Below are 27853 nucleotides of genomic sequence, written 5' to 3' on the forward strand. Positions count from 1 at the left end.
GTCGCCCCAGGGTGGGCGTGCCGGGTGGATCCCGGTCGGGCGCATGCGGGAGTCTGTCTGGCTGTCTCTCCCTGTTTCCACCTTCAGAAAAATGAAAATAAATAAATAAATAAATAAATAAATACTGCAGCAGGACTCCCTGGGAGGACAGCGGTCTGGTTATCCACAGGCATTAGTAGGGGCTTCCTGTGACATTCGAAGATGACTTTCTAATGTGATTAGTGCCTTCCCATTTAGACAATTCGACTATCATTTATTTGCACATGGAAAAGACCAGGCCAGAATAGATTTATAAAAGTTTTAGTAAATGTTTGCATCACTTTATTTTCTGTATTCCTTAAAAACAAAACAAAGCAAAAAAAATCACAAGTTCAATACTAATGCTTTAAAGTACTGTACACCAGAAAAGCCCCTCTCTCAGGCTGCCAGCTGGTCTACGTTCTCTTTACTTCTGTTTGCCAGGTGATCTTCAATAATTTCTGCAAAGAGAGTCCTCTTCAGCAGATTATATGCAAGAGGTAAAAGCTGGCCAGCAACTTTATGAAAATACTGAAAAATAAAATAACATTAAGCAGAAAATAAAGCAGATACCCTAGTAACAGAAAACACATCAAAAAAAGCACTTAACAAAGGATACTCCCCAAATCACTTTAGCTACTTTCTCAGCAGGTACCTGGCATTCTGTCCAACAGGTAATCTTGTCGTTCTACAAGTCTAATGGTATATTTTGAAGGAAATTCTTTAAGTGATACTGATGCACCTTAGCATTTGGGAATTACTGATTTAGACTCTAGGACCAGACTGCCTGTGCAAGACGGTTTACCTGTGCTTCGGAGGCAACATCGCAGGTTAGATGGAATTGAATGGTCTGTGTGCTGACATCTTACAGGTAAGGAGACCTAAGAGGTGTTGCGAAATTACCTAGTCTGACAACAGTTTTCCGTGGGGAAGATGTAATGTAAAAGCAAGCAGGTTAGCCCAAGAAGCACACTGTAGCCACGACACTATTGCCTCTTTGACGTTGAGGCAACTACAGTTGAGTAAGTACTGGTTTAACTGTTGGGTAGGTTTTTCCTATCTAATTAATTAGCAAATAATTAATGATAAAATGGCATCTCATTTTAAATAATTTAAAGCCTATTTTAAAATAGTATTTACTCTTCACCTAGAAATTCAAGCTCAAGAACAAATACCCCCAACCCAACCGCAGGAAGTGAAATGGAGCCCATGGGAAGGTGGGTGCACATACCCACACGTTCATCTCCCATATGTCTAACAAGTGAACTCAGGTTTTAGTGTAAACCGGGAGGCCAGTAACCTTGGTCATCACCCGTTCCAGAATAGAAGGTGAATTTCACATAAAAGATGTTTGGTGGTTACTTCTGTACTCACGTGTGAACCATAACAAAAGAGGTCCATTCCCAACTCAAGCCCCATGCCGTAGTCACATTCATCATTAGCAAACTGCACAAAAGTCATCATTTCCTGAATCGGCGCAAAAGCTCTTAGTCTCTCCTCATCACTTGGTGCCTCAACAATTGCCTTGCAAATCTTCTTGAGGTTAGCTGAAAGAAAGCAATGATACTGAAGTTATCTATAACCATCTTCCAAGGTAAAAATATAAGTAGAGTTTTTTTTTCTTCATAGGATTTTTCATACAACTGATACAACCTTGGATGGCACCGTAATTTAGAATGGCAATTTTATAATTTTTACAATTAAGATTTCAAGCATAAAAAGAGCTTAACAAAATTTCTTGAATTAGCAATATTGACTATTTCACAGCAGATCGAGTTGCAATCATGACTTTACTAAGGTTTTGACCATGTTCAGAAAGCTAGTCCAAGGACTGGTAACCTGTGGTAAAAACTGGCACAACCCCATCTTTAACTGTCCTCAAGCTAAGAATGTTTTTCCATTTTTAAAAAGTTGGCAGAGGCCCTGGCCGGTTGGCTCAGTGGTAAAGCGTCGGCCTGGCGTGAAGTCCCAGGTTCGGTTCTCGGCCAGGGCACACAGGAGAAGCGCCCATCTGCTTCTCCACCCCTCCCCCTCTCCTTCCTCTCTGTCTCTCTCTTCCCCTCCTGCAGCGAGGCTCCATTGGAGCAAAGATGGCCCGGGCACTGGGGATGGCTCCTTGGCCTCTGCCCCAGGCGCTAGAGTGGCTCTGGTCGTGACATAGCGATGCCCCAGAGGGGCAGAGCATCGCCCCCTGGTAGGCAGAGCCTCGCCCCCTGGTGGGCGTGCCGGGTGGATCCCGGTCGGGCGCATGTGGGAGTCTGTCTGCCTGTCTATCCCCGTTTCCAGCTTCAGAAAAATACAAAAAAAAAAAAAAGGAAAAAAAAAAAAGTTGGCAGAAAACAAAAGAATATGTCAACAGAGACCATAAGCAATCCATCCTTGGGCTAGTCTTTCTTAGGAACTGGATTAAACAAAATCCAAATAGACAAAGTTGGGGTTTCTTTTGCCCTATCTTACCTTATTTAAAAATACAGGATATGACAACAATAAAACTGGTAAAAAAAAATCATAGCAGAATTAAACCAAAGTGGGGATGTGCAGCCATGGTAGAAGTGTAACTTGCAAGAGCATAGAAGACTTCTAACGTTTATCTAAAAAAGAACAGTGCTTTAAAGTTTCCATTTCAGCTTTCACCAATTTTCTTACTGATTGCTGCCAATGTGTGTCAGATCTCAGATGCGTATGAGAATAAAGGTACTGAACAGTATCTAGTTAGACTTCCTTTTGACAAATCATACCAGCCTTTGGACAAACTGCCTCCTTGAATATTATCCAATAATGAAAATAATGGAGATTAGTCAAACCAACAAAACACATCTTTAAAGTTGCTACTGTACTGGGGAGACGAGGATTGGTGTAAACCCTAACAATCACACCCAAGAATGATACGTGATTATGAACTTATATGCATGAGGCATAATATTCTACTGATAATAACTACAAATATAAGGTAGAAGGATTATCAAGGGTGGTCAAGATATACTGGGCTTTCAGTTTCGGCACGTGAACATCATACTGTCTGTCCTCTGCTGACCGTGAACACGCTGCCAGTCAAGTATTCCTAGCAAGTAACACTCGGCAGGAGCACGATGATATTAGTTCTTTATGTCCTGCTTCCACTCCTCATTCAAAAATAAACCACTGAATGGTTTCATGTCTAGAATGTTAGAAAAAAGTAAAGGGGCCCTGGCCGGTTGGCTCAGCGGTAGAGCGTCGGCCTAGCGTGCGGAGGACCCGGGTTCGATTCCCGGCCAGGGCACACAGGAGAAGCGCCCATTTGCTTCTCCACCCCTCCGCCGCGCTTTCCTCTCTGTCTCTCTCTTCCCCTCCCGCAGCCAAGGCTCCATTGGAGCAAAGATGGCCCGGGCGCTGGGGATGGCTCTGTGGCCTCTGCCCCAGGCGCTAGAGTGGCTCTGGTCGCAACATGGCGACGCCCAGGATGGGCAGAGCATCGCCCCCTGGAGGGCAGAGCGTCGCCCCTGGTGGGCATGCCGGGTGGATCCCGGTCGGGCGCATGCGGGAGTCTGTCTGACTGTCTCTCCCTGTTTCCAAGCTTCAGAAAAATGAAAAAAGAAAAAAAAAAAAGAAAAAAGTAAAGGGAAATAAAAAAGACCTTAGGCATAAAACCCCCAGAACCACAGCAGGGTAGGGTCACAGGGTTTATTCCAGGGTACTACAGGTTAAAACCCACTACCCTGAGGCTTTAGAGACTGCTGTTTCTGTAACAAATGTTCTCAACCCTTCCCAGGCAAGACGGTCATTCTGCCTGTTAAAGCTTCTGATGGGCTAGTGCGCAGAGGCAGACGAGAAGACAAGCAGAAGACAACAGTGGGCTGGAGCCCACCATCCTCCCCATGAGACTGATTACCTCTGGACGCGGGAGATGTGGGGCAGTAGCACAGAGGGACTTGACCCTGTCCAACAAATGTAATGCAGGCTACATGTTCAAACATTTTCTCATACCCATATTAAAAAAGAAACATGAAATTAGTTTTAAGATATTTAATACAACTACCCAAAATAATCATTTCAGTATGTAACATTAACTGAATTAAAATGATAAATTCTCAGTTACACTGGCCATATATGGCTAACGGCTACTGTGTGCTACAGCCTAGCTATATTCATTTTTCCCCACGGAATTCCTCTAATGTGGTGTGAAGCCGACAAAAATGACATCTGAGTAACTGACAGAAGACATCTCCACCTACTGCTCAGAGACTGTGCACAGTCAAGTTCTACCAGCAGCTTTAGAAAACTGGTTCCACATGCAGATTTCTAGGTCCCAACTCCAAAGGCTACCAATCAAGGTCAGTTGATTCTGTTTAAAAAAATGGATGGTCAAATAAATATATGTGCTGGCCAGGGATATTTGGTTCTTCTCAAGAAAGTGTTAATTCTGACCTCCCTCCAAGTTGTCACCTCTCTGGAAGAGGATGGTAAAGGAGGCAATGCCAACAGGATGTTCAGAGTCTGAGGGAATAGGGGAGGGGGAGGAGCTGAGAAGTGATTTTTTTTTCTCAACATAGCAGTAATTAATCATATTTTGTGTGTGAATAGTCCATTCTCAATGTTTTCAGAAGTAGTTCAGGATTTTGGGCTTCTGAATGCTAACTTATAGCAGATGAAAAAATGATTACAAAGGACTATATAAAAACATACTATTTCAATAATTACTATTTTGTATATTGACTGTCAAAGGTTCTGAAATAGTTCAGAAAACATAATGTAGGCAATAGGTTAAAATTTCCTAAACTCTAAATATCTACTCTATCTTTTGCACTAGACTGTGCTAAAGCACCTTACATACAATCTTACACCCCAAACACCCCTCCCTATAAAAGGTATTTAACATTATCAAACATTTCACAGATAAAAGTAACAAGGGTTAGTAAGGTCAATTTGCTTAAGGTCACAGAGCTACAAACCCAGTTTTAATTCAGACCCGACTGACCCTAAAACCTGAGCTCATTCTTTGTCACTAAGTTCTAGTGACTGTCCCACAGAAGGCATATGTGTATACCTTTATTTTTTATTTATTCATTTTAGAGGAGAGACTGAGTGAGAGAGAGAGAAGGGGGGAGGAGCAGGAAGCATCAACTCCATATATGCCCTGACCAGGTAAGCCTGGGGTTTTGAATCGGTGACCTCAGCATTCCAGGTCATTGCTTTATCCACTGCGCCACCACAGGTCGGACACCCTACTTTACAATATAAGGAAAACCTTCCTCCACATATGTTCACATATATTCACATAAATACACATTTACATAAGAAATACATTACCATCGGTTTCAGGGAGCTCTCTGTACCCAACATCATTTTTATCCACTGGAACAACCAAGCCTGCACCATGAAAGGTCTTTGTCACGACCTAAGGTAGAGAAAAAAATATTTAATCATGCTAAACAGACAAAACAAAAACCTCATCCAAACCCAGAAAAACACACATACAAACCCTCAACATTTCTGGCAAAATATAACTTGAATGAATGACATTTCATTTCAGTAAAACTGGACACAAAGGCAAAAGTTTAATATTACTTTTCTTTAAAATTAGCTAAAAGTCAAGCACTTGAAGTAATTATAAGAGTGAAATAACTGGCTCTGTTCACAGTCGTTTACAAGTTGCGTCAGTTGTTTACAAGTCGGCTGCCTGTCCGTGAGGGAAGGACGACAGTGGCTCCCATTGCAGGGACAAGCCAGACCCAGTTTGCTCCAAGGGCAAAGCACCTTAGGTAGAAAGCAGAGGGACTGGGCCTAAAAGAAGATGGGAGGAACAGGTTTTGTTAGCAGGACAGAACTGCTCTCATCCATCCTGCCAGGCCCACTATTTTCACCTGGAAAATTCACGCTTGTGTGCAAAGCTCCCCAAAGCAGGACAGTTTCAAGTGTTGAGGTGCCCTTTATGGAGGTAAATAACCAGTGAGCTTACTGAGTTGTCATCTTCCAGACAAAACAGACCCAAGCACAGCCAGCCTCCATTCTTCTTTCCATTCACACTAGTGACATTATTCTTAGGTCTTCCCTGAACAAAACATCTGCTTCAAGTACTCCACTTCTTTGTGTAGTCCAGTGGAAATCCCTGGAGAAGGACCCAGCCCCTGAAAATACTAGTCTCCGCCCACATCGTGTCTTGCGTTACTATAATGTCCCTGCTGTCTTGCTTCTTTACTCGACTGAAACCACCAGGATGACAGATTACTCAAGAAGTTCACACACAACTGCTCACCACTTGGGAAAAGACAAATGAAGTCATACTTATATCCTACTCTTTATGCCAAAATAACTTACAGTTGGATTTTAAGATTAAATGTAAAAAAAAGAAACAAACCAAAACTCATAAAACTACTGAAAGAAAGGCAAATTTTAAAAATAAGTTTGGATTAGAGAAAGAAAAGGCTTATAGATTCAACTTCGTTTGGCCTCGGTTCAGATGAACCAGCCACAGCAAAAAGGTGAGAACCTGAAGGAGAGCAGGGTGCCCTCAGCCCGCAGTGTCGAATGTCCTTCCTCCCCAGAGGCTGTGAGAACAAACTCCTTTAGAATCCTCATCTCATTCACCGCAAAGCAGAATTCTAGTTTGTCTGTTACCTTACTGACATTTCTAAGTGATACACCGAAAGAATCCACATCTTTCCCAACGCATCTGCTGTTTACAGAACACTCCATTCACAGCGCGGCATCAGGACAGATGCACCGGAAGTGCTGGTGGGCCAGCAGGGCAGAGGAGAGGACTGCTGAGACCCACACTTAGGGGAGGAAACTAACAAATCTTAACACACACTGTCTCTCAAAACGGAGCCACCTCTGAGGCCCTTAATAAAGCACCCTGAGGCATACCTGTACAGAACTAGCCCTCACCAAAATACCCCTGCACTAAATCATTAGACATTACCCATTAAAAAGTAAATTTAAGTAAACATCCGTACAAAGCAGCTCTCTCAATTCGATGAAATTAGTAACTGGTAAAACAAGTTGAAAAGAGTGGGAAGTACTGGCATGAGTTATGTAACTACAGAGGCGTGCCACAGGAGCTACCTGTTTAACTCGAGCCACCAGGCTCTGTCCCGGCACAGCCCTGGAGGGAGCCCTGGCAGGCGCCACCCCCCCTTGGGGCGGGCGGGAGGAGGAAGGAAAGGTGCTGTGGGAAGGCGTCAGGAAAGGGGAAAACCTACTGTAACAGCCGGCAAGGAACAGATTTAAATCATACTTTCTTATCTCTCTGTTTCATCTTCGAGGTTCTCTGTTCCAGCGAGTACCCCAGCTCTCTGGCTGCTTCTGTGAGTTTCTCATCTAGGTTTTTCAAGAGATTGGTTTTCTTTTTATCTGTTACTTCTTTAAGTTTTTTCATCAAAAATAACCTGAAAAAGAAGTAAAAGACCTCGTTATACTGCAGGCCATGGCACTAAGTACACAGACCCTGGGCAGTGAAAGGAGCCAGGTTAAAAAACCTGCAGAATAATTACCAAAGCTCTCTCATAATCCCTAACAGAGTTTTCCAAACAAGGCAAAAGCAGTATTAATAAAAAGCCTTCAGCCACAAAGTCAACAAACACGATGATTTGAATTTGTATTATCTGTCTATAATGCAGATATAACAAAGCTGAGACTAAGCCAAGCTTTAAGTGGCATTACTTGATATTAAGATATGACAATATACTGCTCTGGAGAAGCCTGGCAGAACAGAGAGTATGTAGACACCAAAAACGATTGTCACTTTTAAAGAGCCAGGGGACACTATTATAATACTGAAGATCAGATTTTTTAAAATGTTACCTTCAAATTTGTTTTAAGATAAATTTGGAAAATATAAAAGGAAAGCAAAGCTACCTTATAAGCTTATACGGAAGCACAATACAAAAGCTTTTAAAGGTATGTGAACGGTACACTATGTTACTGCCCGCCACAGGAATGACTGTTTTCTCGCAGGCAGGATGACTCTCACCAGCAGAAGGGAGAGCAAGAGAATGGGGAGAGCAGAGCCGGACGCGGCGTTGGCTTGGAAACCAGGTCCAGCCCCTTCCACTGAGCCACGCCAGACAACCCAGCAGGAGCCACTTCTATTCAGTAACTAACACCTGACAGTTTGCTATGGACTGGGCATTGCAGTGGGTGCTTTTTTTAATCTCCATTTTATATGTCAGGAAACTGAGGCACAGAAAATAATCAATTTACCCACATTCACAGAACTAGTAAGGGCAGATTGAAGTGCCACAGAAACCAACACTACTAAATCATTGTCTTCTGATGACAGCACACATACACTAAATGTTACCATCAGTCCTAACCAGCTGTGTATCAAGAGAATATATAGTATTTACATTAACCATAAAAACCAAGGATGTCAGGTCCAGATGAATCCACCTTCATGGTCCTCTTCCACCTCTCTGGCACAGCACATAGGCCTTCAAATGCAACATGCCTCTTGTTTTCATACTTTCATTTATATACCGTTACCTTAACTAGCACCTTCTTCTTCCTATTTTTTCTATTAAGTTCTTAGGCAGGCAAGGCTACATACACTGTCTATATGAGGACCTCCATTGCTATTAACCCTTTGAGTAGTACGAACGTTCACATACATCCTCGTGCCTCCTGACCATGCAGAGTACGATCGATTTATTTTAAGAATGTGTAAGGCAACATTAAAAAAAGGCAAATGTATGTTCTTGTTTCCATAAATTGGTTATCAAAACTGTAACTTGAACTAATTCCATTTTTTGAAGAAAAAGAAAACAACTCACTCCAGGGGGTCAGCGAGCATAAAAAAAAAACCGCACTACTCAAAGCGTTAAGACACTTAATTGCTGTCTTCCCCACGTATCACATTATTATGACTCTCCTGGTACCAATGATAAGTCTTTGCCTCCCAGCTTCAAACTTACTCTCTATTGCCAAGCACAAATTGAAATAATAACCACGATCATTTTGTACTCTGTTGCATTAAAATCCATCAGGATACCTTGAACTTTGAATGAATCCTGCAATGATCATTTGGAAAATATAGGTTCACTAAATTATGCATATTTTCCAAATATTGAAACTTTTTGTTATAGCACATTCACTCCAATATATCCCATGAAAAAATCACATTCATTACTATTACCACAAGTCACATTAGAAAAGTCTTCAGGTAATGAGAAACTGTCAAGCTCACAGTGACAGTTATAAGTTTCCCCAATTCTAATTTTTATTTTTGAAACTGAATTTTAATCACTGGCAACAAATAAAGTCAGCTGTTTTCTTTAGTTCATCTGACAAAATGTCTCCCAAATACCCATAACCAGTTAGTCACCCTCTCAAGTAAAAGTGGAAAACACTGCAGCTCACAGTTCTATCACGCAAGAGCTTTTTCCTCCAAACAAACCATGACTTGAGTATACAGAAGTGCTTCCTTTTTCTGGATGGCCCATTTCATCACGCAGAATGTTGAGAAGTGTACTCAACAACAAAGCTCTAATATGTTTACTGCTTCATCACGGACATTTTTTTTTTTTTTTTGACAGTCGGAGAGAGGGACAGATAGGGATAGACAGAAAGGGAGAGAGATGAGAAGCATCAATTCTTCGTTGTGGCTCCTTAGTTGTTCATTGATTGATTTCTCATATGTGCCTTGACCAGGGGGCTACAGCAGACCGAGTAACCCCTTGCTTGAGCCAGCGGCCTTGGGCTCAAGCTGGTGAGCTTTGCTCAAACCAGATGAGCCCACGCTCAAGCTGGCGACTTCGGGGTCTTGAACCCGGGTCCTCCGTGTCCCAGTCCGATGCTCTATCCACTGTGCCACCACCTGGTCAGACACAGACATTCTTAAACAACTGCTAATTTGGTGCCTTGATTCCTGTCAAGGTACCAACAGTACTGCCCACCAATTGTTACCTCTGTGATATTGGTACAAAAATGGTATCTTACTATTATGGATAGTTCTGACCTCAAAGGCCTCCTGAGGCCCTGGCCGGTTGGCTCAGTGGTAGAGCATCGGCTTGGCATGCGGGAATCCCAGGTTCGATTCCTGGCCAGGGCACACAGGAGAAGCGCCCATCTGCTTCTCCACCCCTCCCCCTCTCCTTCCTCTCTGTCTCTCTCTTCCCCTCCTGCAGCCAAGGCTCCATTGGAGCAAAGTTGGCCCGGGCGCTGAGGATGGCTCCATGGCCTCTGCCTCAGGCGCTAGAATGGCTCTGGTTGCAACAGAGCAACGCCCCAGATGGGCAGAGCATTGCCCCCTGGTGGGCATGCCGGGTGGATCCTGGTCAGGTGCATGCGGGAGTCTGACTGCTTCCCGGTTTCCAGCTTCGGAAAAATACAAAAAAAAAAAAAAAAAGGCCTCCTGAGAAGGTGTCAGGGACCCCCTAAGGGTCCATACATGGTTCTTTGATAGCTGCTATTTAGTTAGTGGTTTCAAACCTGACTGCATATTAGAACTCCCTGGGTTATTAGTTAAAAGTACTTCATCTTGAGCTAGTGTTTGAAAATCCTTGCCTATGGCAATAAAACCACATTACCCAGTACAGTGAGGTAGAGTGGCAGAGAAAGGAGGGGCACCAGGCAGAGTGAAAAAGATTATTTAACAAGATCACTCAAGAGCTGATATATTGGATAAAATAAAATACATTTATTCTTTTAATAAGTACCAAATCTGCTTATTTTTGAGCCCTAAACAAAGTAAGCGTTCATTAAATGTAGGGTAAATGAATTTTGAAAACTTATCAAATTAGAGAAATATAATTCTGTGTTACATTTAGACATACCTGGAATGTGTATTTTAAAACAATATTCCTGAGTCCTGTTCTAGATGAACTGAAGTGGAATCTAAGAGGTAGGACCCTGTAGAACTCAAGGTCAAGTACTTTTACCAGTAATCCGGGAGGTCCGGATGTGAAGTCATGTTTGCAACCATTAACTCAATAGCAGTTATCAAAGAACAGACCCCCCCGTGGGGGTCCCTGAGATCGTTCTAGGAGGTCTGTGAGGTCAAAAGCATTGTTAAAACTCTATTTTTAAAAAAAGGAAAAATTCACTCCTAATTTTTTTTTCTTCTTTTTTTTGTATTTTTCTGAAGCTAGAAACAGGGAGAGACAGTCAGACAGACTCCAGCACGCGCCCTACCGGGATCCACCCGGCACGCCCACCAGGGGGCGAAGCTCTGCCCACCAGGGGGTGATGCTCTGCCCCTCCTGGGCGTCGCTCTGCCGCGACCAGAGCCACTCTAGCACCTGGGGCAGAGGCCAAGGAGCCATCCCCAGTGCCCGGGCCATCTTTGCTCCAATGGAGCCTCGCTGCAGGAGGGGAAGAGAAAGACAGAGAGGAAGGAGAGGGGGAGGGGTGGAGAAGCAGATGGGCGCTTCTCCTGTGTGCCCTGGCCGGGAATCGAACCCGGGACTTCTGCACGCCAGGCCAACGCTCTACCACTGAGCCAACCGGCCAGGGCCGCACTCCTAATTTTGTTGTCCAAAAATAAATGAAAACTTTGAGTATACCTAATTTTTTCTATGTGTGTTAAACAATATGAAAATAGAATCATTATACACTATTCTATTATTTTTCCCTCTTCATATATCAAATATCTTTCCAAATCAACATATCAGTATCCTGGCATAATAGTGTATGGACATTCTATTACTTATTGACCTAATTTTTCCTGTTGCTGGATATGTATATTTCCAGTTTTTCATTTTTATCAATAATCTGTAATACACACACATATTTATGTACCTGTCCAGAATTTCTTTAGATAAATAGCTAGAACTGGAGTTGGCTGACTTAAATGTAAAAATGTTTATTTTATTTATTTAGGAGAGTACCTGGTAATGTTAACAATCTGTCATAAAATTCTGGAGTAAGATTATTCAAACTGCTCTCTATAAAAGTTTTACCAATTAACACTCACATCAGTAAAGTTTCCTATAACCTAATTGGGTATTATCATTCTTTAATCTTTATAAATTTTTCCTGGCTGAATTTGCATTTCTTTGACTACTATTCAATCTTGCACAAAGCAAACTAAGTCGTTTCTCGGGGCATAAAAATAATTTGTTTATAACAAATGAATGGTCTGCCTTAAAGACCTTACTCAGGTTGATATAGAAATTAAATGTTCTGGGTAGTTTTTTAAGAAAGGAAAGTGGGTAGTTTTTTAAGAAAGGAAAGGTCTTAAAAACTAAAACAATTCTAATTCTTGAAAAGTATAATTTTTTTACCTCTATGTTTGAGATAAATTATTGGAGACAGAAAACATCTGAGTGAAATAGGTACTAATATACTTACTTTCTGGTCTTCACCTAAATTACAAATTTATCACCATTTTTTTTTTCTTTTTCTTTTCTATGTTTTTCAAAAAGCTAAAAAAATACTGGAATAACTTTGGATTATTTTACATAGCCACTATCATCTTCTCTTTTAAAAGGATTATTAATAAAACTAATGAAAAATTAGGTGGTCTTGCTTGTCAAAGTATTTGTGGGATGAATAAATTACTTACGGAGCACTTACTATGAGGCAGGTACTGTATATAAGAAAGCCTCTGCCCTCATGGGATTTACATTTAGTGTAAGAGACAGGCAGGAGGCAAGCAAATAACTATAGTTTCTAATAAGCTGACACCAATTTCAACTGAATGATAAATCTGAAGGGCTTAAAAGAACTATAATTCTACTTGAATTATAACAGTTACTACGGGGTTGTCACACTTTTTATTTTGACTTTTTTTTTTATTTTTATATTTTTCTGAAGCTGGAAACGGGGAGAGACAGTCAGACAGACTCCTGCATGCGCCCGACCAGGATCCACCCGGCACGCCCACCAGGGGTGAGGCTCTGCCCACCAGGGGGCGATGCTCTGCCCCTCCAGGGGGTCGCTCTGCCGCGACCAGAGCCACTCTAGCGCCTGGGGCAGAGGCCAAGGAGCCATCCCCAGTGCCCGGGCCATCTTTGCTCCAGTGGAGCCTTGGCTGCGGGAGGGGAAGAGAGAGACAGAGAGGAAGGAGGGGGGGGGTGGAGAAGCAAATGGGCGCTTCTCCTATGTGCCCTGGCCGGGAATCGAACCCAGGTCCCCCGCACGCCAGGCCGACGCTCTACCGCTGAGCCAACTGGCCAGGGCCATCGTCAAACTTTTTATAAAAACTGCCCACTTTTGCAATGCTGGTCAACCTGGTCCCTACCGCCCACTAGTGGGCGGTCCAGCTTTCATGGTGGGCCAATCGCAGCGCTGTTTGGTTGAAAGTTGGGACCAGGGTGACCAGCACTGCAAAAGTGGGCGGTTTTTATAAAAAGTTTGAAGACCCCTGCTTGGACATCTATAATGAGTTGCCCCTAAATGCACTGGTACGTATGACATGTACGTAGCAGTCTAGTGGGTGCACTGGGTTGAGTTAGTATGAATTGTTTATGGTAAATCTGATTTATTAAATCACAGTACATAAAGTCTTTTTAAAAAGTAGGGTATTAAAAGAGGTCCCACAACACATAATTTACTTTATTGCATTTAAAATGAGAAAGACAGCTTTCTTCATTCTCTTCCAGTGTAAACTGTAGAGCTGACAACAGAAGGCTTCCAATTATGTCTGTGGCTGTAGTGTGGACTGGCTCATTCGGCTCCATTCTGAGCCCCTTTCACAGAGACCCTGCTGCATTTCCCATATCATTCTTCAGCTCAGACCCCAGAAGGACCTAGCTTCTCTAAAGAACTCTGTGCAACTCTGAAATCCAAAAGGCAGAAGAGACCAGGTAGAGGCTGTTCTTCTGCTGTGTCTACCCAGTGAGCACAGATGTACAGGCATCGACTGCTCCCAGGCAGCTGCAGCTGAGACCTCAGCCCCTGGTCCTTCACGTCAGGAGGGTGGAGAGGCAGGGGGCAGGGCATCCGTTTTACTGGCACAGGCTGTATCAGAGACAAGGGGAGCTTGATGCCACGTGTTGTGGCAGCAGTGGCTGATTTCCCGGTGTCCCGATGGTAGCAGAGACATAAACTCCAGTGGCGAGCCAGTTCTGCCACACATGCTATTCCTGGAGGTTCAGGCTGCTCCAATGGCTCTCCCAAGGATTTTATGAGCATTTGCTTTACTGTATTAAATCTTTCTGTTTGAACTATAGACAGTGGATTCTTACAATAAAATCATAATGATGGTGTTTAAAATAAGATGTCTAAAAAATTCTTTTGATTTTGCCATGAGACAACTTGAGGTCAAGATTAAGTAATATTTTCATTAAATAAAATTAGTTACATGAGGTATATATTTTTTGGTGAAAAGTAGAAGTATGGATAAAACTACTTGCAAAAGTGAGAAATTATCTCTAGAAATCTAGAATGTATAGGTTACCTCAATTCCCCATGTAGCACAAAAATGATAAACAAATATTTTCATTAGGAAAGGACTGAAATAAAATACTTTCTTACCTGACTGCAGCAAACACATTGTCACCATTTTGAACAATTACACAGTTCTTCTTTGCTTCATTTGTCCCAACATATACAGGAAGTTCATCAGGAGAATCCCTGTTTAAGAAAAAGATATTAAATTGTGCACTAGAAACCTGTATAATTTTGTTAACCAGTGTCACCCCAATAAATTCAATTAAAAAAAAAAGAAAAAGATATTAAAAATTTAGCTGTCCATAATTTATATTATTAGGTAAGTAGTATTTTAGGTCTGTAGACAATTTATAGCTGCATGTTTGTTTTTTTTAATTAGAATTTGCCAGGTTTAAGCTCTAAGTTTCTTAAGAATAGTTATGACAAATCTTACTTATACAACAGAATCTAAAATTAAGATTCTCAGGACCTTGTATAACTAAATATAAGGAAAGGGGGAATAAGGCCTATTAAAAGAAGTAGGTAAGATTATACAACATCATTTCAACCCGTTTTATAGTTTGTGAAAAAAAATTAAAAAGGTAGAAAAACAAAAGAAACGGGACAGAAAGATTATAAAACATTAGAGGCAAAAGGATCTGATTCAGTATAACCAAATTCTTTTATTTCACAATCTAGGCAAGCAGTACAGAGAGATGAAGTACTTAGCCAGGTCCTGGTAAGGTCCAGACAAAGCCAGAGCGGAGGCCACATGAACCTGATTCTTGTACTGTGAGCATTCCACTGTACAGAATTCTCCCTGGGCACGTTTCCTTTCCATCCTCTATTCTGTTATCTTACAGTGACTCTTTCCTTAAAAGAAAGCATCTCTACCAGTACAAGTGCACAATGTATTTCCCCCCAATCTACTTGTATTTAATATCATAAGCACCTTAACATATCCATTGAATGCCCTTAATATTCCACTAGGTATGTACATTATGCTCATTTTTACCAGAGAGGAAACTGAGTCACAGAAACTCAGTCTCTAATGACGAGCACAGGGTCACCCAGATCATGAACAGTCTATCAGACTCCAGAGCACGTTCTTAACTCCCAGTTGGTGGCCTCCATGGCCCCTGAAAGCAGATGGCTAATTTAAGTCACAAAGCTGCTCTCAATTATCTCCCTCGAACTAAACAAGCTCTTCTGAACTCAAAAGGGAAATAAAAACCAGTGAGGTTAAACCTTGAGCTCACCCATCCTGGGGTGGGGGAGAACGGCGAGATCAGAACGCCAGAGGGCCCAGGTCTCCACCGATGCAGGGAAAATATGCCCTTCCCCGTGGTGAGACCAGTGAACATTAATTTATGCCTGTTAGAGGGACAGTTCCTGTACTTTAGAGGAAAAGAGCCTTTACCTGAAATACCCCATGTGAAACTGAGTCTTATCATCTCCAATAATAACTGTCTGGAACTCTGGAGGATCATAGTAAAATCTCCAGTGAAGGTTAAAATTCAGGCTTGCTGATTTTTTTTTCATTTTATGTTTTCCGGCAAGGATGTCATACGGGCCCACTAATCGAAGTCCAAGGCTTGCAGAAAGTGAATCTATAAATTAAATAAGTTTAGACAATGACTTTCTGGAGGCAGATAGGACATAATGCCTTTCATTAGTAAACTGTTTCTATGCAATTGTCTTAAAAAACTTTCTACAGTAAAAGAAAAAAAAATCTTTAGTTACATGTGAAGATGTTAGTTATAAACACTCAATGGAAAAGAAATCAGAGCAAAAAAATGTGGCTCTCATATTTAGGATTTACTCTTCAATTTACCACTGACTACATTTCACACATTCCTGCTGTTTGTTAATTGGGCCAAAGCAAGACTGTTTTGTATTCCTAAGGCATACTTGAGCTGCAACCATATACCTTGTCTCATTACTGCACTGTTGTGAGCCTAAAACAATTATGGCACACCCGGATTAAGGGAGAGACAAGACATGTAACAAATGAGTGTGCACTAAGGAAGGTTAATAATTTACTTAATTAAAAATGTATTTAATGAGAACATTTCTTTTCCCTTCCCTCTACTTCAGCTAATTAACACTATCGGATTCCTTTGCCTCCTTGACAATCTATTTGGTCAGCCCTAACCCTGGATGATTTCTTCTTTCTCCATTCCCAGATCACAGAGGGAGGATCACAGAAGTAGAGCATTAAATAAAACCTGAGTCATGGAGTTTGTACAAATGCACTTTTACATCAGATGGCCCCTATTACTTCTCTAAAAGGCAGGATCTGGATATGTAAGAAGTGGGAATGGAGTGAGGAAGAAAATTCTTGAAGATGTAATAGTGTGAATAAAAGCAGTTTCTTTGGAGGGGTTGGGATTCTGCTTAGCTGAAAGTTAGGATAGCATACACTAATTTTTAAATGTATATAAAAACTAAAACCCACTCACTAGCCTGTGATAACAAGGTTAATAGTCTGGTATATTGTAATAACATTTCTCCTCATCTATGAACAAATATAGATATTTTAAAGGGAGATCATGCTGTTTCATAGTTATTCTTGTTCTCCATCCTGTTCTCACTTAAATTTTCTGAATATTTTCTCGTTATTTTTAACATAATTTTTAATACCTGCACAATATTCCATTATAGATCCTTATTCTATTCTTGATATTTACTGTTGATTTTTTTTACTATTCCAATCAATGGTTCAGTAAACATCTTTGCTAATACATGTTTATACACAGCCATGATTATTTTTAGAGAAGTTGTTGCACAATTTAAGTATATTGCTCACAAAAATTAGAGGATATTTTACAGCTTCATATTCATTTTGAAATATCCCCTAATTTTTGTAAGCAGTAGATTTTGATATACTGCCAAAATACATAGTTCTCTACCAATTCATTTCCATCAATAGTATATAGGAGTGTTTCTCTCCCCACCACTTGATGCTAAAAATTTAAACAGTACAAAATAGTAACAGTGAAAAGTAACTCTGTCACAACCATCATGTTTTTTGTGTATCCTTTCAGATAGTTTAAGCACATACAAAGTATACAGGGATGTGTGTATGTATCCTTGACTTTTAAAAAAATACTAATAGTACCAGCATACTCTATACACTTCTTTTTTTTTTACTTTAAAGTCTTTTAGGCATGACACTTTATCAGTGCCTAAAAATCTGATTCATCTTTCACCTAACCTATAAAACAAGCTCCTAGAACTAGAACTGCTAGGTCATACTAAAACTTCTGCATCATAACAAGTACTTATTTTCCTTCAAACTCTCATCAAAGTATGTTGTGAAATTATTTACCTTTGGCAGGATAACAGCTGATGGTGACATATTATAGCATAATTCTGTATTTCTCTTATTTATTTTTTTGGATCGAGACCGTGAGAGAGTCAGAGAGAGGGACAGACAGACAGGAAGCGAGAGATGAAAAGCATCAATTCTTCATTGTGGCTCACTGTGGCTCCTTCATTGTTCACTGATTGCATTCTCATCTGTGCCTTGACCAGCGGGCTACAGCAGAGCAAGTGACCCACTGCTCAAGCCAGTGATCCTGGGCTCAAGCCAGCGACCAAAGGGTCATATCTATGATCCCATGCTTGAGCCAGAGATCTTGCGCTCAAGTGGTGACCTCGGGGTTTCAAACATGGGTTCTCTGTGTCCCAGTCCGACGCTCTATCCACTGTGCCACTGCCTGGTCGTCAGGCTGTATTTCTCTTATTAGAGACAGGTTTGAAAAGACAGGTATGGCCCTGGCCGGTTGGCTCAGCGGTAGAGCGTCAGCCTGGCGTGCGGGAGACCCGGGTTCGATTCCCGGCCGGGGCACATAGGAGAAGCGCCCATTTGCTTCTCCACCCCCTCCCCCTTCCTCTCTGTCTCTCTCTTCCCTCCCACAGCCAAGGCTCCATTGGAGCAGGGATGGCCCGGGCGCTGGGGATGGCTCCTTGGCCTCTGCCCCAGGCGCTAGAGTGGCTCTGGTCGTGACAGAGCGACGCCCCGGAGGGGCAGAGCGTAGCCCCTGGTGGGCGTGCTGGGTGGATCCCGGTCGGGCGCATGCGGGAGTCTGTCTGACTGTCTCTCCCCGTTTCCAGCTTCAGAAAAAAAAAAAAAAAAAGACAGGTACGAATATGCTAACCATCTTTGGTTACCACCTAAGATGTGCTCGTAGAGCCATCCTCAGTTCCTGGGGCCAATTTGCTCGTTTGAGCCATGGCTGCTAGAGGGGAAGTGGGAGGTGCGGTGGAGAAACAGATGGTCACTTCTCCTGTGTGCCCTGACTGGGAATCAAACCCAGGGACTTCCAAACGCAGGGCTGATGCTCTACTGCTGAGCCAACTGGTCAGGGCAAAAAGGTTCCTTTTCTATGAACTGTTTAGATCCTTAGTTTAGTTTCCTGTTGTCTTTTCCACTAATAGAAGCAGGAGAATGATTCTGGAGCAACTCACCAGCTGGCTTTTCAGGATCCAGTTCCTCACAGAACTTCCAGAAGTGATAGAAATCTTCAGGCAGAGAAAGCTTATAATGATTTTCTACTTCTTTCCGAAGGTCGCTGGATACATCAGCTTCACAGGACTTGCTCTTCTTCACATCAACTGTTTTTTCACACTGAAAATTGGCATACGAAATGCTTTTTCTCCAAAAAGTAATTTCAGTAACTCCCCTTATATAACACTGTTCATCTCTGTCAACCCAACTCATGAGATACATGTTTTCTTTAAAACCCTACAAAAGGTAGTTTGGAGTAAAATCTGGGGACTCTTGGCAAATAATAAAAAAGAACAGTTTATAACACACAGTGGTCAATAGGGACCCAACAGCAAGTCTTTATTATATTTCTCTAAGACAGCGGTTCTATTTAAAAATGTATTGTATAATAAATATGTATTTTCCGATGGCTTTAGGCAACCCCTGTGTTTTGGTCGTTCGACCCCCGCCAGGGTTGCGACCCACTGCTCTAAGATAATGCAAACACAGAAAAAAAAAGGTAAAAAGTGGGGCAAGAGGAATACTGAAAAGGCAGGTTTTGCTTCCTTTTGGTAAACAGGATGTCATCATACCTTTAATGCCAGGACCAAGTTATAAAACTGATCTCCAACATGTCTGCAATATAGGTTCATTATATTCTGCTCACCAACATTAGGGGATATTTCAAAATAAATATGAAGCGATAAAATTTCCCCTAATTTTTGTCAGCAGTATATTATATAAGTATGCCAGATTTTGTAACACATATTAGATATTTGATCTTTAAAGACAAAATGCTTAGCTGGAGATTACTTATCTTTAGTTCTGTAAATAGCAATCTGTTTCTCTTTCCAGAACCTTTCTTTTGTATTAAGTTCTTTTTTTCTTATTCTTCCTTTCTACCTACATCAGCGCTTCTCAACCAGGAGAGATTTTGCCCCCCAGGGGACACATTTATTAATGGCTGGAGAGCTTTTTGGTAGCCACAAATTTGGGGGAGGGGTTTGCTACTGGTATCTAGTGGGAAAGAGGCCAAGGATACTGCTAAGTCTCCTATAATGCACAGGATAGCCCCCCTTAACACTTATCTGGCCCCAAATGTCTATAGTACCAAGGTTGAAAAATTCCAACCTAAATGTTTTTCATACTTATAGTCTTACGTTTTCCCAGTAGACTTAAGTTTACTAATGCTACTTTAGGTAGCATTCAGTCTTCAAAGAAGACTCATCCGAGAATGTTCTTGATAGCAGTTTCTAAGAGCATGAAACAGAATATAAATGCCTATTGAGAGGGGAAGGATAGTTACAGGCTTTCAAACTTAGTGAAAAGGAAATATAGCTGCATACAATATGAATCAGTCTTCATAATAGAATGTTGAATGAAGGAAAAGGTCTTTGGAGATTATATGCAACATCATAGCCTTTTTATGAAGTTCAACAACAACAAATAAATATTGTTTAGGCATATACTCAAAAGTGATATGCTACAATGGCAGGGAAAAACAAAATTGAGGTTGGTAGCTGCATCAACTGTGGGTAATAGGAAGTTTGGCAGAGAACAGGAACAAAAGTAGATGTGGAGTTAATGTTAGTGTTTCCATTCTCAGGATAGGCAGTGGGTGTACAGGTGTTTTAATAAAGTAAAAGAAGACCATGCATTGGCCAATGATAACAGTTTATTATGCCAAGGATCATAATGTGTCTATCTGAGGCCGTAAAAAAAGTAAATTTAGCCTCTAGACTGTGAGCCAATAAATTTGTTGTCATAAAAAAAATTGAACAAAAAGGTGTTGAAATATGGATGCTGAGGCCCTGGCCGGTTGGCTCAGTGGTAGAGCGTCGGCCTGGCGTGTGGGGGACCCAGGTTCGATTCCCGGCCAGAGCACATAGGAGAAGCGCCCATTTGCTTCTCCACCCCCCCTCCTTCCTCTCTGTCTCTCTCTTCCCCTCCCACAGCCAAGGCTCCATTGGAGCAAAGATGGCCCGGGCGCTGGGGATGGCTCCTTGGCCTCTGTCCCAGGCGCTAGAGTGGCTCTGGTCATGGCAGAGCGACGCCCCTGAGGGGCAGAGCATCGCCCCCTGGTGGGCAGAGCATCGCCCCCGGTGGGCGTGCCGGGTGGATCCCGGTCGGGCGCATGCAGGAGTCTGACTGTCTCTCCCTGTTTCCAGCTTCAGAAAAATACAAAAAAAAAGAAATATGGATGCTGATGGTAACAGCAAACAACAGTTTTAAGATAGTAACAGTAAAATCAATACATAATAAAAATAAGTACTTACTATGCACTCCCTATGTGCCAGCCCACTGTTCTAAGGACTTTCTATGGATTAACTCATTTAATCTTCACAACCACCTTATGAGCTAAATCAGTGGTCCCCAACCTTTTCTGGGCCATGGACGGGTTTAATGTCAGAAAATATTTTCACGGACCAGCCTTTAGGATGGGACCGATAAATGTATCACGTGACTGAGACAAGCGTCAAGAGTGAGTCTTAGACAGATGTAACAGAGAGAATCTGGTCATTTTTAATAAATAAAACATCATTCAGACTTAAATATAAATAAAACGGAAATAATGTAAGTTATTTATTCTTTCTCTGCGGACCGGTACCAAATGGCCCACATACCGGTACCAGTCTGTGGCCCGGGGGGTTGGGGACCACTGAGCTAGACAGTATTATACACATTTTACAGATAAGGAAACTGAAGTAATTTCCCCTAGGGCCCTAACTATAAAGGGAAAGAAGAGGGATTTATTTAAACCCAGGTGGTCTGGCTCCAAAGCACAGATTCAATCACTTCATGCTGCTGCTTCTAATACAAATACAGAACAGTTGGGACATATCAAGTTTGACCTATCCTCCCTTCTGTTTTTTTTTTTTTTTTTTAACTTATTCATTTTAGAGAAAGGGGGAGGGGGAGAAGGGGAGAAGGGGAGAAGGGGAGAGGGGAAGAGGGAGAGAGAGAGGTGAGGAAAGGAGCAGGGAGCATCAACTCCCACAGGTGCCTTGACCAGGCAAGTCAGATGTTTTGAACCAGCGACCTCAGCATTCCAGTTGACGCTTTATCCACTGCACCACCACAGGTCAGGCTCCTCCCTTCTGTTTTAAGAACCAAGGCTTTGGTTAAACTTCCAAAGGCTGGCTCAGACTTAAGAAGGAAAACCTCAGTCTACCTTGCTGAAAGGCAGTTTTGCATAATGGTAAGGTAGTAGTACCTGGCTTGATTCCTGACTTCTGATTTCCAGCTTGGTCACCTTGGGCAAGTTACTTAACCTCTCTGTGCCTTGTTTTCTCATCTACAAAAAGGGCATACGTTGTATTCCACCTATATCACAGGGTTGTTCTGAGGAGTAAGTTATTTATAAAAAAGTACACAGAACAATCCTAGCACATAATTATAGATGCTGGCTATTACTTAGTCTCTACAGACTCATCTTTATTTTTGGTATTTTGTTTCTAACACTATCACTGTCAAGTGGTTCCCTGCTCCTAAGGGAAATCAGGATTCTTTCAGCTCTGTCTGACCTAACACACCAGTTCAGCATCTCCAAGTACCTAATAACTAGGATTTCAGGCAGCCATCCCCTTCAGAGGCTGCGCTTGTCCCTCACCCTTGTGTCCCTAGAAAGCATGACCCAAAGTAATAAATGCCCAGAACTGTGGCCCTCTCACACTGTCTCACCCTGTTCAGTTATAACATGGCCAGAATGAGTCTCCTAAAACTCTGCTTATCACAATGACAACTCTTTCCTGTCCGGCTCTCCTTATTGGTACTGCAGTGGTTACAGAACTGCAGAAATCACGTCCAAGTGTGAGAAGATGCACACACCACATCAGTGCCTCTATGCTCCAGTTCCCATTACTTTCCCACCTCCAGGCCCCAGGCGGGCGGAACCGCTCGCTGTGCTCAAACGTCCTCTCCACATATTTCTTACCTCTATTTCCCTTCTCTGCCTATTTGGACCCTTTCAAACTTGTGCGCTGCGCTGCTCTAAAAGACTTCTTTCACAGCCCCCCCAGGGACTTATGAAGTCCTCCTTCCCTGTTTCCCCAGCACTTTCTACGCATTTTTGTTACAAGCCAAACAAAAAAAAAAAAGACGATTCACTTGAGGCCGCCTCCCAGGCTGGGGCTCTGCGTGGGGCTGCGGCGGCAGGGTTCATCCAGAACCCGCGGCACCCCCCGGGGCGCCTGGCTTGTTAGTATTCGGTTTCCAATCCACGTGGCTGGCTACACCAATGACCTGCTGCCGGTCTTCCTCCGCCTCCCCAGGGGCCGCGCCGGCGCAGGGCAGAAGCTGCAGCGGCGCTCCTCTGCGGTCCGAGACCCAGCGAGAACCTGGGCAACAGCGGTCCCGAGCAGGGCCCGCGGGCAGCCCGGCCCACAGGCCCGCAGAGGGCGCTCCACGACCAGGGGTCAGGGCGACGTGCTGCCCCCGGCTATCGCCCGGAGCGCCCGCACAGCTGGCGGCAGTACCTGCTGCCCCTCCCCGCGGGGCCTGCGCTTGCCGCCGCCGCCGGCCATCCTGCAGCCGCACTGCCGACTCCCGCGTCCCGCCGTGGCTTCCGAGCGCCGCCGACTGCTTCCGGGTTCAAAAGCCACAAACCCACATCCCCGCGCTGCCGCCGGCGCGCCAATTTCAGGAAAAGGCCCCGCCCACGCCCCGCTCGCTAACGCGTGGAGTGGGGTCGACCGAGGCTGCGCCCACTGCTCAGCGGCGGGAGGGTGGTTGGCATCTTCTACTCACCTGGTCTTCGTACCCCATCCAGAGCATCGCCGGGGATGCTCCTGAAACCCTAGGCCCCCGAATTTGTTTCCGTTCGAGTGGTCTGGCCTTCCTCCTCAGGTGTTTACTCTGGGCAAGTTAACACCTGGACGTATGGCACTGCCTTCACTTCCCAGCCGAGTTTTTCCTAATGATTTGTGTTTACTTAAAAGATTCATCTTTACCTCTATTTCATCCCTCCTCTTCTATTATGCTATTATTGCCTAATAATAATTCATCCTCAATTATCTCCCAGAAGCCAATCAGTTTCTGTCTCATTCTTTCTCTTTACAGTCTCCTTGTTACAATTTGGACTGTTTGTTTCCTACACCCTGCTGTGCAGTTAGTCCCTGAACCAGTAGCATCAGCATCATGCAGAGAGCCTGTAAAAATTCTGAATCTTAAGCCCTACCCAGACTTATTGATTCAGAATCTGCATTTTAACAAGATCCCTCAGCGATTCCTAGGCACAACAAAGTTTGAGAGACACTATGTTGAACAGAGGCCTTGGGTCTACAGAGGCCTTGTGTCTTCCTCACTGCCACCCTGAGAACGTCCTATGCCTCTTTCTCAAGATGGAGTGGCTCTTTTCTGAAAATGTATCTATCTGCCTTATTTTACTTATTTTTTTTAGAGAGAATGTAAGGCCAATAGTCACAGCCATCGTCGTGGCCATGCACTTGCAGGTTCCCATTAGATTTGGGCAGACGGTAAAGAAACAGTGGAGCCAAAAAATGGTGGGCCATTCCTTTATTCAAGACACACACTGGCCAACGAGCAAACACTCAGGGCTCCCAAAGCCACTGACACATTCTCCGGTTCCACAACCAGGAGAATCTTCTCCGGTTTCTCCTAGAATCAAAGGTCCCCCCAAGTCTTAGCAGAGCTCGCAAAAGCCCCTCACCTCTGGTTCCCCATCTGCATACCTTCTCCCTTCCTCCCTTCTCTGCCCAAACTGGCTTCTTCTTCAGCACCTTGCATTCTCTCTGCTCTCACTTTGCAAACATGGCTTCCTTCTTTCTCTTTCTCCCTGCCAACATTAGCAAGACAATGGCCCTTCCCAAACAGGAAGGTAATTTGCAGTTTCACAGATCACATACCTGGCGCTGCCCAGCACCATTTTTTAATACTAAAAGTGAGCAAACTCAAAAAATACAAATTTTATAAACTCATTTGCCCAACAGAGAGGAAGGGAGAATGAGAGAGTGAGAGAGAGACAGGAACATGGACCCATTCTGTATGTGCCGTGACCATGGATCGAACCAGCAACCTCTGTGCTTCTAAGGTCAGTGCTCTAACCAACCAAGCTATCCAACCAGGGCTTCCTTCTTTTTTATTATATATATATATTTTAATTTTAACTATTTTTGCTGATATGAATAAAATGGTGCCAGTGTACTTATCAAAAAAAATTCTCCATATGAAAACAGAAGAAGTGACTGGTGATTGCCAGGACCTTTGACTTTCCATTAAAGAATTACATGATATTTTAAATATATGTTTTTATAAAAATGTATGTAAAGGAGGTACACTGACATGACTCTGGATTTCTAAAGAATGAGAATTCAGACATGTGCTATCAGAAGTATATAGTGACAAGTAAAATAAATGAAATATTAAGATGATATAGCTCAAGGTTAGAGCCCTGGCTGGATAGCTTGATTGATAGAGCATCGTCCTAAAGCACAGAGGTTGCTGGTTCAATCCCTGGTTAGGGCACCTACAGGAACAGATCTATATTCACCTACAGGAACAGATCTATGTTCCTGTACCTCTTTCTTCCTCTCTAAAATCAATAATTTTTTTTAAAAAAAGTTATAAAAGTCAGTAGCTTCTTCAGGCAGAGCTGATCCCACAGATTGCTGCACTGATGACTGCAGATGGTCCATTGCATTAACCTTTGACACCAGAAGCTGAGCCTGTGACCATTTGACCATGGCAAACCACTCAATTAGACAGTGACCAAACTATTCTTGGTCTGCCCAACTATGCTTAATTAGTATCCCTGAGATCATGGATCCTGTAGTTAGCACTAGCTGGATGATCCAACGACAACTTAAAAAGTCTTCAAAGGGGCCCATATCTTCACATTTACATTGGATGAAAAGTCCAGCTGATTCACCAATTCACTTTTGTCCTACCACAATTTCTTGGAATCTAGCTTCAAGTACAAACTTTCACATAATATGTGCAATACATAATAAATATTGATTGATCTTCACTAGTGAATTGCAATCACTATCATTAAATAATTACTCATCCTTCCTTCCATGCATTGTCATTTATTCATTTGGAACATTTATTATGTGAAAGAAAAACAGCAAAATGGAGTTGGTATTGTCAAGAGAGCAATCTAAAATGGAGCAAGAGTCTCCTAGGAAGCTGAGCTAAAGCATGCTCTCCGTGTGAAACAACTTTAGAACTGGGCGAAACCAATGGGCTTACCTCCTGATATAGTTCCTGGACTGGCACTGCACCACTGAACTCTATAGTAAAAAATAATATTTTCACCTAGCAATAGACAGTTAATCATGTATAGCCTAGTGTAATTCCGTTTGCCAGCAACAAACACAACTCTTTGAAAGCAACTTGTAACCCCTTTGGAAACCTGTCTTTTTCTGTCTTTATAAACTCTACCCTTCCTTTCTCCCTGGGAACACAGTTGGATTTCTACCCAAATCTCTATCCCCAGGATTTGCAATTCCTAAAGAGACCCCGAAATCCAGCTTTGGTTTGCCTTGTAGTTCTTGTTCAGAGTTGATTGATATGTTAAGTGCCAACTATGTAACAGAACTATTGATATATATTGTATTTCCCCATGTATGAGACTCACCCTTTTACGAAAAATTTGGGGTCTAAAAATGGGTGAGTCTTATACAATGGTTGTGGCGTTTCAAATGCCAAAGATGGAACTGAGGATGAGGCAAGATATGAAGACAGTGATTCGTCATCAGACACAGATGAGGACAGGCTAATGGATGGGAGTTTTGACAGTAATGAGTTGTATGAATTTTATGATGAATAAAACATGAGTTTGATAACTTTATTAATACATTTTTTTTTCAAATTTTGGTGTGTCTTATACATGGGAGTGTCTTATGAATAGGGAAATTCGGTATGTTAGGTGCTGGAGAAACCAAGATAATGCAGTTGCTGTATTTTTGGAGCTGACAGTCTACCGAAGAGTCCTGTAGACATAGTATATAGTTAGTATTCCTGTTATTCAGATAAGACAGGCATATGAATTATGTAAGTCATTGTCACACTCCACTCTTCTAGCCATGTTGCTCCAGAATCTGCTGTCTCATGGACAACAGCCTTCTCATTGTAATCTCACATGGCACAAGAGGCAAGGGGTCTTTCCTGGGCCTCTTCTATAAGGACACTGATTCCTAATCACCTCCCAGAGGCCCCACCTGCTAATACCATCACATTGGGCATTAGGTTTTCAATGTGTGAACTGGTGGGTGGGTAGGGGACTGAAACAATCTATAGAACCTGCTGATAAATTATTTTTAGATAAATGGAAAATTCTTTCTTCATTTAACATCTGGCAAATTTGAGTTATAAAAATGGGTGGTTTTCATAGGTACATGTTTTCTTTTTTCTTTTTTTAGATTTTATTTATTCATTTTTCAGAGAGAGAACAGAGAGAGAGAAGAGGGAAGAAGGGGAGAGAAGGGGGAGGAACAGGAAGCATCAACTCCCATACATGCCTTGACTAGGCAAGCCCAGGGTTTCAAATCAGCAACCTCAGCGTTCCAGGTCAATGCTTTATCCACTGCAGCACCACAGGTCAGACATAGGTATATATGTTTTCTGACTACTAACATAGCTTCTAAATTCTAGGCCTTTCCTTTTGGTAAACCACCACCACGAAATTGATGAGAATGGCTTCAGATGCAGACTGCAAAATAAAAACGTAAACTGTTTCTTCTTTCTTGAGGCTTTATTTTCTCTTTCTAAGAAAATAGATATTTTCCATTGGGCTATTTATTCCCAAGGCTCTTAGACCCAAAGCACAATGTCATGGCTATAGCTGCAGTAAAACTGTTTCTTTATATGCTGTTCTGCTAAGATCCAGGAAAATCTGTTGGATTAAATTAGCCACAGGAGGGCTCTATTGTGGTTTCTGGGGGGAAGAATTCTGCAGTTGTACTGTGTGCTTTGCAGGAGATGTGGTACAGCTGCAATTACTTACAAATGGATTTTAGGGGGGAAATTATTATGATTCATAACAATTAAAAAGTAATCAAGGCAAAATCAAAAGGGATTTGAATTTATATAACGTAA

General features: G+C 42.5%; 1 protein-coding gene across 1 annotated transcript; it reads right to left on the bottom strand.

The window, feature by feature from the left end:
- Nucleotides 1-284: 284 nt before the first annotated feature.
- Nucleotides 285-23424, bottom strand: HPF1 (histone PARylation factor 1). Its single transcript, XM_066387888.1, has 8 exons — nucleotides 23272-23424; nucleotides 18778-18937; nucleotides 15725-15914; nucleotides 14410-14508; nucleotides 7232-7382; nucleotides 5305-5392; nucleotides 1393-1565; nucleotides 285-549 (listed from the first exon to the last, which is right to left on the bottom strand). Exons 1-8 carry the CDS (start codon nucleotides 23317-23319, stop codon nucleotides 418-420), a joined length of 1041 nt encoding a protein of 346 aa, XP_066243985.1. The 5' UTR covers nucleotides 23320-23424; the 3' UTR covers nucleotides 285-417.
- Nucleotides 23425-27853: the final 4429 nt, after the last annotated feature.

The sequence above is a fragment of the Saccopteryx leptura genome, chromosome 1 (assembly GCF_036850995.1).
Source record: "Saccopteryx leptura isolate mSacLep1 chromosome 1, mSacLep1_pri_phased_curated, whole genome shotgun sequence".
In the NCBI taxonomy this organism is placed as follows: Eukaryota; Metazoa; Chordata; class Mammalia; order Chiroptera; family Emballonuridae; genus Saccopteryx; species Saccopteryx leptura.

Coding starts and splice junctions, on each gene's coding strand:
- HPF1 (XM_066387888.1), bottom strand. CDS start 23,319: ATGGCCGGCGGCGGCGGCAAGCGCAGGCCCCGCGGGGAGGGGCAGCAG. Junction 7,383..14,409: donor AATGTGTTTGCTGCAGTCAG/GTAAGAAAGTAT, acceptor CTTCTTTTTCAG/GTTATTTTTGATGAAAAAAC. Junction 1,566..5,304: donor AGAGCTCCCTGAAACCGATG/GTAATGTATTTC, acceptor GCTTTCTTTCAG/CTAACCTCAAGAAGATTTGC.